This window comes from Ammospiza caudacuta, chromosome 21 (assembly GCF_027887145.1).
Source record: "Ammospiza caudacuta isolate bAmmCau1 chromosome 21, bAmmCau1.pri, whole genome shotgun sequence".
Lineage (NCBI taxonomy): Eukaryota > Metazoa > Chordata > Aves > Passeriformes > Passerellidae > Ammospiza > Ammospiza caudacuta.
Genome location: NC_080613.1, coordinates 4,068,496 through 4,087,922, shown reverse-complemented (window position 1 = coordinate 4,087,922; position 19,427 = coordinate 4,068,496). Strand labels below are relative to the sequence as shown.

The window sequence follows — 19,427 nt, the reverse complement described above, 5'->3', positions numbered from 1 at the left end:
TGGAACTGCCATCACTTGGCTCCTCTAGAGCAGGACAAGCCCCTTGCACCAAAGGCATGACAGAATAAACTTCCTCAGGCCAAAAGGGCAATTTTGCACGTGTTCCAGCTATCCTGGGATCAGATTGTAGGATGCACTTCAGGAAATGGAAAACAAACATTCCTGGGAGCAAGCTGTTACTGGGAGGAGAAGAGAGGCTCTCTCCCTCTCTGAGGGATCCAGGCAGAGAAAGGAAATGTGGACCAGGAAAACAAGTGAAATGTTTGATGGAAAGCTGACAGCAAAGTGCAAAGCCAAGCATCCATGGATGTGCACCTCTCCACATCTCTCCAGTGGGACTCAAGACAGGAACCAGCATCCAAGTGGGAGAGTGCCAGATCCAAGGCAGCAACTTGGTATGGTGAGACCCCTCACCCCAGCAGGGCTGGCTGAATACAAACACCCAGCTCCTGGGATGCTGGAGGAGCCCTGTGCCAAGGCAGCAATCCTGCTGCTCCTCCCTGCCAGATCTGCATGCTAATGCTGCAAACCCCTCTGTCCTGTGCACTGCTGCCAGGCCAGAGCAGCCACATCCCACTGACACCACAAACCAACCCCGGGGACCCTGGGGGCTGCCAGCACCTGACACAAAATGCTCTCCTGTCCCACATGTGCCCCTGTGTACCCAACAGCAAATGTGCCCAGAGACAGACCTCAAATGGAGTTTAAATTTGCACTGTGCCCTCTCTGAAACTCCAGATCCCACAGCTTCCAGAATTGCAGGTAATTCCTCAGCAAAGCAAACACACCTGGGGCTGCAGCTCCTGCTCACTCACTGCCTGGACTGCCCCTCCAAGCACAGCCTGGCTCTTTGAACTCATTAACTCCCAATTTCTGCTCTCTGCTGTCTCCCAGTCCCCTCAAGAAAGGCTCATGACCCATCTCACAGAATCACAGCATCCTTTAAATCAGAAAACACCTCCAAGATCATCCAGTCCAAACTTGGACTGATCATCACCTTGCCAACCAAACCATGGCACTGAGTGCCACATCCAGTTTTTCCTGAACACCTCAAGGGATGGGGACTCTACCACCTTCCTGGGCAGCCCATTCCAATGCTCAACCACCCTTGCAGTGAAGAAATCCTTCCTGATGCTCCACCTGAACCTCTCCTGGCATGGCTTGAGGCTGTGTCCTCTCCTCCTGTCCTTGTTTTTTGGGAGCAGGTCCTGACCCCCATCTGGCTGTGAGTTCTCCTCCCTGAACCTCTTTTCCTCCAGGCTCAGCCAGTTCTCCCAGCTGCTCCTCACACAATTCACTCTCTGGATCCTTCCTCATTTTCTCTGGACACTCCTTTCACGGATTGTTCTAAATTCAGGTGTGCCCTGAAGCTGAAACCATCCCCATCCAAGAGCTCTGCAGAGTGCCACAGTTTCTTCCCCGAATCTCTTTTCCTCCAGGCTCAGCCAGTTCTCCCAGCTGCTCCTCACACAATTCACTCTCTGGATCCTTCCTCATTTTCTCTGGACACTCCTTTCACGGGTTCCTTTGTGAGTTGTTTTGTCTGAATCTCTTTCTCTCCAAGCTCAGCCAGTTCTCCCAGCTGCTCCTCACACAATTCACTCTCTGGATCCTTCCTCACCTTCTCTGGACACTCCTTTCACACGTTCCTTTGTGAGTTGTTTTTCCTGAACCTCTTTTCCTCAGGGTTCAGCCAGTTCTCCCAGCTGCTCCTCACACAATTCACTCTCTGGACTCTTCCTCACCTTTTCTGGACATTCCTTCCACAGGTTCCTCTGACTTCAGGTGTGCCCTGAAGCTGAGACCATCCCCATCAAGGACTCTGCAGAGGTTCAGTGACCCCCAGGTGGCCACTCCTTGTTGTCACCACCAACTTTCCACCGCCGTGAAACACAAAACTTTCTGGCCCCGCCTGCTCCTCCCGGCCCCCGGCACTTTCCTTTTGTTCAGCCTCCTGGCAGCACCAAGTGTCACCTTCCCAGCGCTTTTTAATATGAATGTGAAATTAGTGAGGTTTGCCCTTTCCCCTGGCGGACAGAATCCTCTGTTATTAAAAAGTAAAGCACTTTAATAATGAAAACTTTTTCTCTTTTTCCTGTGTTTTAACTGTTTAAAATTAATGAGAAGGGCATAACGGTTGTCAAAGCGATATTGAAAGCTGGGTAGCCAGGACCGAATAAGCACGAAAATCCCTCCAGAGTGTTAAATAAACAGTGCTTCAGCCCCCTCTGAATCCCTGTGTTGGTTATTGTATACATTCTGTAACAGCACTCAGAATAGATCTGAGCACCAGGGAGGCAGAAAGGTTTCAGAATTCCAATAAAGGCCTCAAATTAAAGACAGCCTGGTGCGAATTCCAGGAGAAAATTAAAGAGACCTCAAGCTTAAGTGACAGGTGACTTGCTTCTGTGTCACAACTGTCAGGGGATTTAGTGATAATATGGCAATATATTACAAAGGACTTTTCTTATTCCCCCCTTTAGGTTTCAAAATGAGGCATCTCTTCTTCCTGGTGCTGGGGGAAAATAATAAAAAAAATAAGAAGTAAGACAAAAATGAGGGATAAAAAGCTAGGTGCATAATTTCCAAAGTGTGAGGTCAGTGCAAGAGATATAAATAAAAAAAAAAGCAAATGGCAGGAAACATAATGTCCCTGAAAAACAGCTTCTCCCCTCCTCCCATCTCCACTTTGTCTTTTATCCCCTTCAGACCCTTGAGACAGAACTCATTTTAAAATTGCACCCTAATGGGCATGAAAAAAAAAAACCAACTGTGTTTGATTCCTGTCTTCCAGGGAGGTTCAGCTAAAAAAACAAAAAAAAAAAAAACCCCACCCAAATAATAATAATAAAAAAGAAATCTACATTTAAAACTGACTCAGAGGTAAACTGAAAATAAAACCTGCCCATGACTGAGTGTCTGGACAGATCAAATAAATCAGTGCTACTGGAGGGGCATGGAAGCCATTCCATGTGCTTTACTCACACAGGCAAGCTTTAATCCTGGTTCGGATGAGCAGGACAATTAATTTGAGACCTTACACATTTTTCCAAGACCCCAAAGATAAAAGCCTACCCCAGAGGTTTGCTTGATCTGCATCCCCATCCCTCTGTTAAACAAGCAGCACTGTTGCCATCATGGAGAAACAGTGGGACAGGAGAACTTTTTCTGCTTTGTGATTCCTTAAAATCCTGGCATAGTGAGTGTGGACAATAACAGTATTTAGAAGCTAAAAGAAGAAATTCAAGAAAAAAAAAAATCAAAGTGCAATGTTATTTAACCAGTTTGAGACATCAGGGTAACTCCCAAAAATGCCAACTCCACCAGGAAAAGATTCATGGATTTCTGTCAAAAAAAGGAAACTTCCAGTGATGAGGATGACAGGTTTTAGGTTTGAGAGGTTGGGATAAGTACTGAAAACTTTTGATTTCATTAAGAGAACATGATAATGGAAAGCAAAAAAATGAAACACAGTAAGACTAGACTGAGGTAGAAAAGTTCATTCTTAAAACAGGAAAAAAAAAAGAAAGATGGGGAAACCCACCAAAAAGCCTGGCTGTAACATCTCCTGCTTCCATTATACTTCAAAACAAAATGAAGGATTTTGTTTTAATAACAACTTTTTACTAACCTCCACACACCTTCTCTAGAACTCACCAAGTCCCCCTTGCCCCCCTTCCATAAAAGTTGAAAGATCAGATTTATTCTCTTTGTAGGCAGGTGAACATTCACACGCCCAGACATAGCCACATATATATTTCATATACCTAAATATAAAATATACATTTTACAGGCACTTCAGCTTGCTCCCTGGCTGCACACAGAAGCCCAAAAAATACATGTTCCAACGTGGTACTTATAATGGACTTGAGTTGAGGCAATGAGAACTGAAGAGCATCATAATGAGGTTCCTGTGTGCAGGACTATAATATATACATGACTCAGAGCTCAGAGAGAGTGAGAGCAGAGCTGAACCTCCCTCCAATGGCAACATCCCAGCAGGATCAGGTTCAGCTCCTCCTGACACCTCCTCAATCCCCCCTGTCCCACTCCATTCTCAGCTTGTTGTGCTGTCCATGTGGCAAATTTAGGGAATTTAATAGAGATTAACCCTCCTGAAAATTGGGAAATGCCCCTGCAGCTTCTGAGCTGACCACTCAGAGCCTCCAGGGCAATATAAACATGGAGCTAACAAACACAACAAGTCCTTGATTGCATTAATATGTTTTTCAAGTCAATCCTGCAGGAGTCTGTTTCATACTGACAGAACTGCTGTAATTCCATCCCCATTAAATGATACAGAGTTTTTCCCAGGAAGAGAAACTCTATTCTTAAATGCCAGTTCTTTCAGATTGAGTCACATAAAAACTGGTTATCCTGTATTTATAAGTTCCTGAGAGAGATTAAAACCATCCTACAGCCACAGTGGATGGATCTCAGCTCCAGTGAAGTCAACAGCAAAATCCCACTTGCTTTGATGTCAGTGGGAAAAGAGGAATTTAATCCCACCTTTGAAAGCAAAAGGAACCAAGTCCTTCTGTGCAGCACCTGGCACTGCCCAAACCAGCAACTGCTCCTTTCAAAGAGGGGCTGGGTTTGGAGCTTTTTGGAAAGAAAAGGAAGAAAGCCAAAAGATGTGTATTTAAAAAATTCTCTGCTTAAATGTGCAGGGCATTTGACAATTTGGAAGCATGGTAGAAATACCAAACAGGCTTGGTTAGGTTTTTGTTGCTAAAAAGGGATTTTCTCCTGCTGCTTTTCAAAACTTAAATTGAAATTTCCTGGAACAAAACATGTTTTCTTTTTTCCCCATGTCCCATGAAATAACATTTGTCCCCACATCTGGAACAGCGAAAATTCTGTTTCATGTCAGTAACAAATTTAAAGTACAATTTCTAAATGGAATTGTTGAAAAAGTCTTTAAAGGAAATATGAAGTCACTCTCCCTATAAGCACATTTGGGACAAAAGGCAAGTGTTTATACATGGAATTACTTAAAATAATTTCTGCACTAACAAAGCACAACTTTGTTACGAGGTGATATTTGTAGGCATGACCCAGCCATTTAAAACACAGGCATTAGAGGGTGATTTCAGCCAAAAACAGTGGTGGGAGAGAGCTTTAAACAGAGCTGCATCTGAGCTGAGCTCAGACCTGGCTGTGAGTGCAGAACACTGAACATCTTTCCCAGGCCGTGTTTCCCAGGAACGCCACAGCCCCACCAGCCAGCACTGGGAATGAGGAGCCTCAGACATGGGGTAACAAAGGCACAGGCAGGCAAAACAGCAACAAGAGGGAAAAAAAAGAGTGTGTGCTGCATCATGCTTGACACATTCTTGACTTCCATTCAAAAATGCAGGTTCTTGCAGGATTTAATTTGCCAGAGCGCAGCAACGCCCGAGACATCAATTGCAAATGAGTGAATTCTGTGAATTAGCAACTTGCAGGCAGACCCAGAGCTTGCCCAAGTCAATAAAAAGGTGCCTGTCAACCCAGGGAGCTTTGGTTTAGGCTCCAAGTAAATATAGATGATAAAAACCCTGATGTAACACATCGCCAAATTCATTTTCCTTGTTTCTTCAGAGAAGTTGAGAGCCATTCGTCATCTCCAACAGGATTTTAGTGCAGAAACACAGGAAAAACAGAAATATTGTGCATGAAGAAACACAGAGATTTTGCATCCAGAAACCTTCCCTGCCTGTTACAAAGACATTTGCTGAAGAGTTAGCAAACAACTGCTTGGTGGGAACAACAAAAGACTGAAAAATTGTGATATAAGGTAGTTCTATAATTATTTACACTGACTGACGTCATGGATGTAAAGACCAGACACTGAGGCAGGAACACTTGTGATGTTGGATTGGCAAGTGAACACTGGAGCAATTCCAAAGCAGCAGAGGAACTCACCCTGCTCCCTGGTCTGTGCACCCTGAAGCGATCATCTCTCATCAGGGTGGCCAACACCTTCTCCATCTTCAGCTCTGAAACACTGAGGCAACAAAGACAAAAAATTACTGTTTTTCCTGCTTTGAAACACAGCCTGGGATGAGCCTCAGGCTGGTAATGGAGAGCAAAACAATTGAGATTCACAGTTTAACTTGGGGGAATTTATTCCTGAAATACACAAGGTCTTAGCCCAGACACTCCCTCACCACCCCTAAAAGTGGAACTGCTGTAAAATCCAAATCCCTGCTTTCAGTGGCACAGAGACACAGTTTCACCCTCAATTTTGTCACTGTTTTAAGTCAGCAACACACACACTCCAATTCTAGCAGAGCATCAAAATAACTGAGGGTGCACTTTCTATTCACTGAATCTCCTTGACTCTCAACCAAGAGGAACTGATTAAAGAAATTAATTGGATTACACTTCCATTATTTTAATAATTTTTCTTTCCTTGCACTGAGAAGCATCAGGACAACTGGGAAGCACCTGGTTGCTCTTTTCACCAAAAGAATCTCAAGACAGAGCTGAAGCAGCTCATAACCTTAATGCTCCCTGTATATTTGTTTAGTAACTATAAAGAATTAGAACTGCAACCTTCACCTTGAACCCAGGGGTTGTCCAACATTTTTTTTTTTCACTAAGTGACATGGGCAGGAGCAGGTTGGTCTCAGAAAGAGACTGAGGCACCCACAGGCTGGAAACACCTGCTCCACTTTGTTTGCTACTCCTGCCACATCTTGTCTCCTCCAGTTTAGCTCCCAGAGTCTCTGGAATGAGACACAGTGCTCAACCCTCACTCAAAGGATGGCACTCTCATGTTTACACACGAATAATGACCACTCTCACAACACCAAGGAGCTGAAATTAAAGCTGTGCAAAGACACAGCTCCTTCCTCTCATAGTCACTCAAGAGGGTAACAACAAAACCTCAAGGAACTTTCCCCATCAGCCAATTCCCCTGCAGCTTCCATCCCTCTGGTGACATTTCTTTCCTTCCCACAGGATCCTGTGTGATTCCAGCTCCTTGCTACCTCACTCAGGTCAAAGCTCACAGGCACTTCCCAATGGACAAACTCACCCTCCAATTCATTTATAGCCTCAAAAGCCCCCTCTGACACCAGGCACACAGTTTGCTTTCCTTTCCTGCTCTGAGAACTCACCTCCCCTCTCATCTGAAGTGCCAAGCCAAAGCCCAGCCCATTAGGGACTCCACAGCAATTTTTTTTTTAAATACAGGAGACTCATTCAGCTGTCCTAGCCAGGCTTCACACTGGGCATTTATTTTCATTCTGTCGACTCACATTCCTCCTGTAGGCTCAACCAGATGATTTATTCTCCAGTCCTGCTTGCATGACACTGCTGGGTCCTGCTATGGCCCAGATATGGAAATGCTTAGAAACCTGCTTCATTTCCAAGTGAGCAGTCCTGCTTAAAGGTGCATTTACAGGACACTAGAAATTCTTTGTCCTCTTTAACACTGTCTTAAGGGGCACACACACCCCAGGTGACAGCACAGGAACAGCTGTGCAGCTCCAGGCCATTAATATTACAGCTGCATCCAAACTGGGTCCCATTTCCAAGGGAATCACTCAGATCATAAAAGCTGAGGTCTGTGGGCCCAGATTTTCAGTAATGGACAAAAGTTATGTCTAGAAAAGAAGCCAAGGAGTTCACTTGGGATTAAACCAATCTAAAGAAGAGAGAAATCTTTGGGGTTCAACAGTTCTGAGATTCCTGAATCTCAGCTGGTCAGAAAGCTGCCTGTGGTTTCTGAAAGGAAGCATTGCTGCTACTCTTCAATTTGAAAAGTATAAAAAGAAACTATAACAACAAGGATATCTTCTTCTTTTCACTCCAAGCTCTCTACCATCAGGCTAGCAGGAATGGATGAATTTCTGCCACAGTGTTTGACAGGATATTGTGATCCTCACCTGCTCCCATCCTTCCCAGCTAAAGCAACAAAACCTTTACTTTTGCAACCTTCCTTTTCAACCTCAGCCAACTCAGCACCACAGCAGAAGGCAAGGAGAAGGTGCAGAGGAACAGCCATCCAGCCTGGAAGGGATGGGCCAGAGTGGCCACAGGACACCCTACAAGGGAGAGCAGCCCCCCATGTGCAGCTGGGCCACCCCATGCCCAGATTCCCTCACAGAGGATGCAGAGACAGGCGGGGCAGCGATGGGGGAGAAAGGGAAATGGAGCATAAAATGACAACCGAGGGTTCCTCTGTCTGGTTTTGAAAAGTATAACAGCAAATTAAAACATAAATGGTAACCACTTAAGCAAGAGGAAAGCAGACCTCCCCCTTCCCCCTGCAAAGGTTGCTTTGACACGGCAATGAATGAAAATGTCAAACCTTTGACATTGATTTGTCGGAGTTGGGTCCTCCCCTCCCCTGGCGTGTCGCCAGCAACAGATCCCTGAACTGGGTTCACAGCAGGGAGCAGGGAGGGGAACAGCACAACCCTGAGAAGGGAGGGAAACACTGGAGCAGGGAGGGAAACGACTCGTGCCTTCACGGTGATGCCTCCTCCTTTATAAATTAGTTAGGCTGCTGTTAGCAGATAAAGAAATTATCTGATAGCTGTCGAGGCAGGCGCTGCGAGATTGCAGCTGAAGGAGCTAGAAGAGACATAAAGGAAAAAAAACCAAAACAAAACCTTGCATTTCTTCTGCTTGTTGCCTCCTCCCTTTGAAGGGAAATCTGTTAGTTTTGCTTGGAGCTGAGACAGAACATTTTGGAGTCTATCCTTTTTTTCCTTTTTTTTTTTTTTTTTTTTAAAGAGGGAATGGAGAGAAAACATGAGTGTGCACGTGCCTGCACATCCACATTTACAGCTGGGCAGAGCAGCCACAACTTCCAGGCACACAAAGCCCAACCTGAAAGTTGCAGAGAGAGAGGAGGCAGCTTTGCTGAGCCCCAACAGGAATTACAGATCTCAGCAGAGCCAAAGTGAGATCGTTTTGGCAAAGGCTAACGCTGCTTTTCCACACTGGAAGCCAAGGAGAGGCTTCAGGTACCGGTGAAAATTAATTGCAAGCGATTTCCAATTTCAAAGGCAGTCATCTCTAATTCCGAAGTGGATTTTCATCCAGGAACAAAGCCACGTCTGCTCTCATTACTTCCGACTCTCAACATTCCTGGACTTACTCCCATGCATGCTGGGGTGGGTGGAGGGGTTTAGGAAAAAACTCTGGGTCAGATCCTCATCCCCTGTAAACCAGCAGAGCACTGCTCATTTACACCAGCTGAAGGCTGCAGGGACACATCTCATGCTTTGTCTTCTTCAAAATACATATTTTATGAAGTATTTACATTTCAATAAACCCAGCGGGAACTTCATTTAAAAAAGGAAAAAAAAAAAAAAAACCAACAAATTAAAAAAGAAGATTCACAACACAAACTCATCCTCGACAAAAAAAGATTTTAAAATTAAGCTAAGAATGGGGGGGAAAAAAAACCAAACTCCAGTAACTTGTGCAGACCAAGTCAGAAGGCACAAAGATTGAGGGTAAAGGAACAGAAATGAGCAGTGCTTAGAGGCTCGGTGACAGTCCAACACACGCTGTCTTTCGCCCTCACACTGAATTAAATTGTCAGGATTATCACCATAATGCTCTGTTTATGAAGGGTAACGGCAATTTGTGCTGATGGCACTTGCTGCCTTGAGCTTCAAGCTGCCTTCCTGCATCTCCTCAGTAATTCATCAGCTCCCTGCTCTATCCCAGTGCCCCTTCTCCTCATCCTCCGTGTGGGAAAAGCAGAGAGGCCGGATTGCCCTGTGCCCATCAGAGGACGGGGGTCAAGGAAGGCAAATTCCACTCCTTTCTGGCAAGTCCTTCATCTGCAGAACGTAAAACAAACAAGCAAAACAAGAAAAGGCAATCCCCAGTGTTGTCTGGCTCTGAAAAATAAATTCACATAAATCTCTCCCTGCTTATTCAGAGTTTTCAAGATTCCTGAAGACCACGGCCAGCTCGACAACAGGTCTCCTTAGCAGATGTAATTACCAGCCTGAGTGACGCTTCCCCAAACTTGTTAAAAAACAACAACATTGGATAAAAGCATTAACATTTAAAATAAAAAGGAAGGAAATTTCTCTCTCCTTCCTCTAACACTACCAAAATATTATAAAATAGAAAAATAGAACTTTCTACTTGGAGTTAAAAATTCACAATTATGTGGGATTTCACCTTTAAATGTCAGTGCTGTTTGTTACATGAAAAAAAACCCTGTCAGCTTAGCCTTCAATGTCTTGCTGGTGTCTGCTTAATAGATAGTTACCTGGGATGATGGATGGCTCTTTGTTAGACCACTAAATGGCTCACAGCCTAGAATAAGCCTGTATTTACTGCCAACATTTGTTTGTTTCAAGGATGCAAAACCAAATTCGATTCCAAGCAGCTCCACCCGACAGAAACACAAGAAATAAAAGGGAACTAATTTGTGCATGAGTTTACAGGGCTCCATCAACACTGCTACAACACTGGAGGGACTCTGCTGATGTTCTCAAACGCTGAGAGACAGCAAGGCAGGGAGCAAGGGGAGGCACAAACACCCAGCTGGCTGCTGAGGAGGCTGGAGATCCTGCCTAGAGATGCTGAGCAGCCAGTTGTGGGTTTTCTCTACAAAAAGACCATTGTGCAAGCAGAGCTGGACTAAAATCTCATCATGTGTCAGCCATCAGGTACCTGACTGCACACTGGGCTGGTTCTTACTGAGCCTGGCTTGCTCTCCTTGCTGCTACTCTCAAGTCCAAGCCAGAGCCAGGTAGGCTTGGAAGCACACCCCACTTTGGGTCTGCAGAGTCCACCCTCCCTTTCTGCCTTCCAGGACCACACTGCACACTCACCACTTGGCAAATCCTTTCCTGTTCCTGTCACAAGCCACTTAAACAACACATCTCGGTCAACTAACTGCAGATATGGCCCACAGCCCCCCAGCAGATCCCTCCCAAAGGGCCAGCAGTCTCTGACAATATGGTGCCATGCAGGCAGAGGGCCAGGGACCATCTGACAGGCTCGTTTGACTTGCGATCTCCACATAGTCACAAGATTTGTCATAGGTTTGAACCCAGGGCCAGAGAGAAACAATGGAGAGCAAAGGATCTCCACTATCCCTGCCCCTCACCACACACACTCACTCATGCACAACCTGTCAGGCTGATGATTTTCACACACTTCCCTCTTCTCCTTTTGCTAGTCTGGGGCCAAGCCCAGATCACGAGAATTAATAAATTCTTATTAAAACCTGCACGAGACACAGTCCCGCTGAAAGTGCCACGGAAGGTTAATTAGCAAGGATGAGCTGAAACTTTTGTTGGCGTTTCTGACTCACTTAATCTTGTGAGAAGCCAGCAAGCTGACATATTCTGCCTCTGAAGGAGCCAGCACGAGCAGGCTGCTCCCGCGGCAGCCGATGCGCGCCGTCCTCCCGATCCGGTGGATGTATTCCGCAGGTGAAGCCGGAGCGTTGTACTTCAGGAAGGGGGGAAAAAGAGCAATTAACAGGATGTTAATTAGAAAGCACACACCCAGCCCGCTCACCTGGAACAAAAGGCACACCCCACACGCTGCACCTCCCGAGGAATTGGGCTGTTTGTAACACGCCTCGTCCCCCGGAACCATCACTCAGCCCCGCTAAGCCGCGGCGGGTTTTTGACATGTGGATGTGACATGTTGGCCAACTTTCAGATAATAGGACAGTTTTCCCCATCTCAGTGTCTCTCTCTGCCTTTTACATTTTATTTCTATACAGGAACCTGTTCGCTTCCCCTTAAAAAAAAATCAAATCTAATCAAATCTCACACCAAAGAGTGCCCAGGACTGCCCACATGGAGCAGGGAGCTGTCTGTTCTGTATTTGGGAGAAAAACCACAAAATAAAAAACAGCTGATGCCAATTTGGAATTGGGCTAAATTGCTTCGTTTGGATTAAAGGAAATCATAGCTGGTTACAGGGTAGAATAAATCTAAGAGAGAGAAGGGAGTGCTTTCATCAGTCTATGATACAGATAGAAACCATCTTCCCCTGTCCAACTACCAGACACCATGAAAATGTTCCTTAAAGACCCCCCAAATTTAGCACTGCCTCTCATTTACCTCACTGGGAATCAAAACTGCCCAGCCATTTGCAAGATCTGATAAAGGGTGACACATTTCCCTCCCTTTAACCTCCCCCTATTCTTTCCCCCCCTCTTCCTCTCTTTCCTGGAAAAAATGAACAAGCACAGAGATACTGCTCAGAAATGAGCCCTCAGCAGTTAAACTGGAAAAAACCCAACAACCAAAGCCCACTCTAGTGTTTATACCTGTGCCCTCTGGCAAAGTTTCTACTGGCTAGAGGTGTGAGTAAGATGCTGTGAGCAATCTAATTGCTCCCTGCAGGTCCTTGCTCTTGGACACAGCTCTCAGGACAGCTGAGATTTCGCCTTCTGGACACACAGAAGTCTCCCAGGGCTTTAGGTAATTTGCACTGCGTTCTAACACTGGCAACTATATCTTTGGTTAAATTATATTAATATACAGATCTGGGAATTAAAGACTTCACTTTCCACAGCCTTCATCGACTAGCTGGCTGCTACAATATCATTCCTTTTTTTAAAAAACACAAAAATCAAATCAAATTTGTTACCTGAAGGGATGAGGTAGAAATTAAAAAGCTTTGTTGAGGCTCTGTGCCCTGTTCCTTTTACCCAGGTGTCGCTTGATACATGTGAATCTCTGGATCAGTTTTTCCTCTATTCAACTAACCTTTTTTTAATTATAAATCTTTTATAGAAATGAAATCTGTCTCATGCTCCCAGCCTCCTCTTTGAAACGACAGGCTGCTATTTTTAAGGTTCAATCCATCTTCCTTTGTTTCTATTTTTTTTTTTCCCTAGGACTGTATTTCTGTCAACAGCAATGCAGCAGTGTGGGGTTTTGTTGGGCTTGTTTTCTTCAGGGAAAATCTGAACCATGCAGTTCTGCTGGAAGCTGGATGCCTGCAGCTACTCAGCCCCAGCCAAGCCTCACTCAAAACACTCAGGTCACTGCACTGGCACTACCGGGCTACTCAATGTTTAACAGTAGGAATTAACTTAAATTCCTCATGGAATTGCCTCCCCAGCAAGCTCAGGAAAATGGGAACAGAACTGCAAGAGATGGTTGGGATTTCACAAAATTTGGCTTCCTGGGTGGGAAAATGGAGGGTGCTTAATCTCCAGCCATGAGAAACTCTGGTAACATCAGTTATTAAAGAGAAAAACAGACCAAGCTATCCTAGCAATGCTTTATCCTGGCAAAACCCAGAGTTCCAGTCCTGCAGCCAGGAACTTGTGGGTCTCCCACACCTGTAGGCATCAGCACCAAGACCAGCAAACTGCAGGAAGGTTCTGGACTGGGAAGGGATTTAATCTGAGCAAGGCTGCACATAACACACACAGACACACACAGCAAACCCACCTGTACAATCCACGTCACTTGAGGCAGGTCCAGCCCCCGTGCTGCTACATCCTTTAAAATGAATAAGGAAATCACTTTAGTAAAAATCCTTTGGAGGTATCAGCAGAGTGAGGAGTCTTCTGGGATGGCAACTATGGAAGTAGGAATTTTATGTGTCTAATTTGGGGAGAGATGGACTGAAGGTCAGAAATAACACTGAGGGTTTAAAATGTAAGGATTGTTGGCAGTCAGAAGTGCAAAGCAATCAAAAATGCAATCAAAAATAATCCACTACTATGGCCCAAAGCCTGGAGGACACAAACACCTATTTCAGGATGGTGGTGTTGAATTACAGCATTTTGCTACAGCCCCTGAGAGAATCCACTGTGTAAATGGTAGTGATACCTCTGGTTCTTCAGTTTGTTTCACTGATGAAAAGAGATCTGCTCATGAGCACCTACTACCCAAGCACAGAGAGGGAGAATTAAATCTCTGAAAGGCAGCACTAGTTCTGAGCACACCTTTATCCACAGCAAATCTAAGTACTAAAATCAGGCTGCTTATGATGAAAGGGAAAAAAAACATAAAGGCCAATGGTCAGGAATCCCTGGCCTTGGGTGGAATGTCCAAGGATACACTGATCTCTACCTACAAATAATTAGTTATTTCCTAGGTGATGGTCTGAAGTTGAGGAGCAGATGATTTGCAGGTCATCTGGCCCTAAAATAAAAGGCAAATAAACAATTTAGCAGAATCTGTAGGAAGCTGGAGCACAGCTTGAGGAGAGGGGACTTCAGCTATGCCTTAGATTTGCACCAGTCTGACTTTGATTTGGAGAAACAAAATGCAGCTACGAAGAAAAGAGTCTGAAGCTGCTGTCACGGTGTTATCTGATGTGCCAGCTGGTGAAAAAACCCATCAGCTTGGAGAAGGACTTGAATGAGACCCTTTAGTTATCCACAGCCAGATATCTCCAAAAACATACCCCCTTCTGAGAGAAAAGAGAGTTTAAACGCTATCCAAAACAGAGAGTGCAAACACATTTCAATCTCCCTTCTTGATTTTCTGTTCATTAGTAATGTCCTCACATACTCCTCGGATTTTACATTCACCAGGCGCAATAGCAGAGCAGGTGTGCAGATTTAACTCTGTTAGGAAATGTTTTGCAACACATGTATCTCTTAGCTAGTTGCAAAATAGAATATATTAAGGACGTAAGCAGGAGCTTAATGTACTAAAAATGTGTCAGCCACCCACTGAAGTGTTTTCATGCAACTCCCACACACGTTAAAAGAATGGGAAGCTGATGTTTTGGCAGCAAAGGCCTTCCCATAAGCACTAACCAGGCTGTTTTGTGGCTCCAAGTGCAGTAAAAGAGGAGCCACTTTCCACAGCGCCCACTCCGAAATAACGCACGCTCGCGCTCCAACACGCTCATTAAGGAGTGACTTGTTCCCAGAGTCTGAATGAACAGATGTACAAAAAGCCATTTAAAGGAGGTTGGAGAAAATAAATCAAGGGGAGCTGGGAAGCATGTACAGCAGTTACCAGGATAACAAGACTATAAACTCTGCAGCACGATCAGACGGGAGCGCTGACGGCTGATTCCGAGCTGGCTGGCTCTGTTCTTCCACCAAAGCTGACAAGGCTTTGGTCTTTTCCCCCTTCCTGTGCTCTTCCTCCCACCCAGCAGCTGAGGAAAGGCTGTCTGAGGAGAGGGCTCTGACCTTGGCACAGGGCAGTTTCACCAAAATAAACCAACAACCAGGACAGCCCTGTGGTCTGGAGCACCTCTAACGTGAAGAGTGGACAGCATGGGCAGGAGCCATCCCTCCCATCCATCCATCCAGATTCTTTTCCTGCTCTTCCAAGACAATTTTCTCAACATCTCAGATTGGAAAATCATTATCACAGTCAGCACTTTTAAATACATTTGCCCAAGCTGAAAAGGTTCACTAAAAGCCTCATAAACAGCCAGGAAAAACATTTTAGAAGAAGGCTTTCTCCCATCACCAGCCTTGCATTCATGATTGTTTTCACAATGCCACCAGCTCCCCTCAGTTGTTACTGACACACAGCAGCAGCTACTCTCCTGGGGTTTCCCTTGCCTCTCTTTCACAAGTCTCTTGGGATTTACTGGTAATTGGAGTGTTTTGCAAACTCTCAAAGATTCCTCAGTATCAGTCCACCTGTGTCTCCTGAAGCTCCTTTTCCTCAAAGACCCTGGTAGAGAGCAGCAAGGTAGGACTAGGGTAAAAAGTTTGAGTTGATTTGCTTTCCTCTGCTGGCAGGGCCCAGGAGTTCCAACTTCTCAGAATTTTAGAAAAATATTTGTGGGTCACCTTTCCAGGAGAGACAACACAGCTCAAACAACAACAATCCAGTTTTACATTTATTCCACACGCAGAAGCACTAACCTGCTGCCAGTACTCTTTCAGGAAGGCCAAGAGATTTCCAATGTACCACTCTCCCTCTTTTCCACTGCCTCAGATGGCACTGCCCCTTCCATGTGTGACCTCACACCACCGTTCCTTAATTACAGGGAAATCAAGGATATGACACCTTGGCAGGTCACTGCTGCCTCCTTTCCATGGGCAACGGAAGGGCCAATTCTTCAGTGACCATCTCATGGGAGCAAAAAACCAAAACCAAACCTACACCAGTGCCATTTTAAACTATAACCTAAAGCCTTAACCACGTTCTTGTCCTGATCCCATCTGCAAGGCATACAAGGGCACACAATGATCAAGGAACAATCCACCTGAGGGATGCTCTAAAAGCTAAATTTCTGCTTTGAACAATTCATGTTACCAGCCTGCAGGGTACAGGGGTGGGTCCAAGAGAATGGGGTACAGAGAATGGGGTACAGGGGGTGGGTGCCAGGGAATGGAGGGCAAAAAGGTCACACTGAAAGCGAGTCCTGTCACTACAGAAGATCACAACCAACAGGGCCACTGAAGTTTTGCAAGGGCCTTGGTTTGTTCAGTCCCTCTCACACCATCTAATTAGGGCAAAGGAAATTGCTAAAGTTGCTTTTGAAAGACACTCAATGGTGAGGTCTTGAAGGCCCTGAGCTTGACAATTGGCTGCCTACATGAGGCCTAGAAGTACAGATGGAAGGCAGCTTGCTCAGGTGCCAGGCTGTCAGTTGGATTAAAATGACTCATTTATTTACCAAAGAAGCTCACAAAGTGCTTTAGCTAACAGGCAGAGAGGGCCTAACGGCTCTCCAAGCTGGGGAAGAAGCTCTCGCGCCTTCCCGGCCTGCCAAAAGTCATTACAGGCGAGTGTGGAAAGCCATCAGCAGGGTAGAGACCCCCGTCGGCAGGGTGACAGATTGGGCTGCGTAATCAGAGGAGGAAGGGGAGAGCACAGAAGCTGTCAGAGGCGAAAGCTCTTGGCTGGGGCCGCCAGAAAACTGGCAAGATGAGTTAGCGTGACTGAGTAAACAGCAAACAATCTCCAAATGATCTTTCCTCCCTCCCTGGAAGAGATGAACTTGTTTAAAAGGCACATCCCAAAGGAAGCAGCAAAGAACTTTCGGTGAAGGAGAGAGAAATAAATCTGGATGAGACCCTCTGAGATGCATGGCCTTTCTTTATTTTCTTGTCTGCCAGCTTATATTGTCTGGCAAAAATATTTTATGGGCTATATTAATATACATATGACATAGAGCAAATTAATAAAAGGAACAGCAGGTCCCATTGCTTACTAGAGCGGAAAGATGGGTGGAGAACATGGCATAAGGGACAAGGGAAGGACAGCAACATTATTTGTGTTGCTCTTTTGTGAGCCAGGTTTCAAAATTTTGTGGGCACAAAACACGATTTTGCAGAGAAAAGAACAGAACCACCTTACTGCAGAATTTTTTTTTTTTTTTTTTTTGCTGATATGGAGAAGAGTGTCAGAAAAAGCAATGCCCTCAGAGGCAGGAGGTGGTCACAGAGCCTGGCTGCCCTTTGGACATCTGCGTTGGGGAGGCACCTGTAATGTGGGACTGGTGCAAAGTGTATCTCTATATTAAGGTGTCCATATGGTCCCCATTACTGTGGTAACAGGCCACCTCCTGCTTTCAATGCATTTGTCCTCCCAACATCTCTGTAAGATGGAACTGTGCTACTTTCCCCATTTTACAGATGGGGAGTTGAAGCACAGGGAGATTTTGGACTCAAGACACACAACTCACTGTGCTTAACGTGCTGACCGTGTGCCAGCTGAGCCAGAGTCACCAGCACAGGCAGGAGCTGCATCCCTGCCTTGCAGGAAATGCAAAGCAGCTTAGATTGAAGAGGAGGAGGGCTACAATAAATGTGTTACCTTACACCACCCTCCTCATGGCAATCCAGGTTACTCCATATTATCTCCCATTTAGGACCATTACCTCCCATTTGTGACAGATCAGGAGCAAACCCACAGCTATTGCTGCTCGACTGACATGTGGCTATTTGCCTTGTCACCCCAATTCCACCTTCACCTGTCTGTGGCACAGTAGGAAATCAAAACACATCTCCAGTGTCTCAAGAGGGGAATCCCATCCACTGAGATTTCTTCATCCAAATTCTTCCTACCTTGTCAACAGTTGCTCATTTCCTGACAGATTTTTCCTGTCATAGGCTGCATTTTCCCTTCAAACCTTCTCACCCAGGAATTGCTAGCCTAGTGATTGCAATTGTTTTGCTTCCTCTTTGTCTAAATTTGAGCATTTACCTTCCTTCCAAACCCATTAAATTGGAATTTCTAAAACAAAATATGTACCTGACATTTCTCAGTTATGTGAATTAAGGATAACAAAGTTTAGCTATTTATTTTTCAGAATTTACCAAACACTTTTTATCTTCAAAACAATCTATGCCACTGAATGATTTAAGCTCTACTCTCCTCCCTAGTTCTGACACTCAAGTATTTCCTCTGTATACAAGGGAACCAAGTTACAGTTCCACTTATGCACTGCAAAGATGCATTTTGACCTTGATCAAATCACTGAAAGGTTGTACACACAAAGCAGGACCAGAAGGTAACAAGTAGAATTTTACAGGTGACATAATAAATAATTTGGCAATGCTAAATCAAACACTCCTATACACATGGCACTCATAGCTTGAACTGTGGGCAGAAAAAGAAAAAAAATTCAGCTCCCCACACTCTGAAAAAATTGCAACTGGTTTCCTTTAAGAGTAACAGCAGCAAGAACAGGAGTCATTTCAGAGCTGGAGAGGGTTTCTCAGCTCTAATTACTCCCGATCGCTGTAATTTACAGGTTTGCAGTGGGTAGAAATCGCCAAGATTCACACGTTTTCAGATCAACAGCTGCCACTATTAGAGAGCAAATCGTGCAGCCTTCTGCACCACTGCAGCAGCCTGTGGCCCTGGCAGGTCAGGAGCGAGAGGCAAAGGTGCCACCACAACCCAAGGGTGCCACCAAACTTCAGCAGAGGACAAGAATTTCACCCTCAGCATCCTTGGAAGGAGCTTGAAGGGCAAGGAGGGCAGCAAAGCTTGTGCTTTTCCTTCTCTGGTTGGACTCCCCTTTCCACCTCTGCAGGTGGTTGTTTTTAACCTTGGGGTAGTTATTAAGATGGGAAATAACCATATTCCATCCAGTTTTCCTGGCAGTTCCAGGGCACACTAGAAATCAGGATTGCGTTCTACTGGCTGCATGTAGGGGGCAAGGTTCCAGCTTCAAAGGAACAGATTTTTCCAGACATAAGACTACACAAAATACTTAGTGGTCTCTAACACAAGACATCCATTCTTCCAGTATATGGTAGCTCAGCAGAAGATCATGTTAATGGTTTGCAAATAAGGCCCCAGTCCTTACAGAACATGTGAGATGCAGAAAAAGGAGATGACTTTCCTCAAGGTCAGACAGTGAGCTGGAATTAGAGCTCAGTGCCAATTCCTCTGGTTACCCTTAGGGATCAGACAGGCCCATTAGTGTGGAGCTGCAAAGGGACTCCAAGTTACTCACAGTGCAAAGCAAGATGCCAGTCTTGGATTTTAGGAACTCCTGGAAGACCTCTGTCCTTTCCTAGAAGATTGAAAAGGAGGAATTAAAAG

General features: G+C 45.2%; 1 protein-coding gene across 1 annotated transcript in view; it reads right to left on the bottom strand.

Moving 5' to 3' along the window:
• The window catches only part of DDX31 (DEAD-box helicase 31), a 44,026-nt gene that overhangs the window by 13,362 nt on the left and 11,237 nt on the right, over positions 1–19,427 (bottom strand). Inside the window, exons 14-17 of the mRNA XM_058818114.1 lie at positions 19,339–19,398; positions 13,392–13,442; positions 11,285–11,424; positions 5,908–5,989 (exon numbers count right to left, since the gene is read on the bottom strand). Coding sequence (XP_058674097.1) covers positions 5,908–5,989; positions 11,285–11,424; positions 13,392–13,442; positions 19,339–19,398 — 333 coding nt within the window. The remainder of the gene's footprint in view (positions 1–5,907; positions 5,990–11,284; positions 11,425–13,391; positions 13,443–19,338; positions 19,399–19,427) is intronic.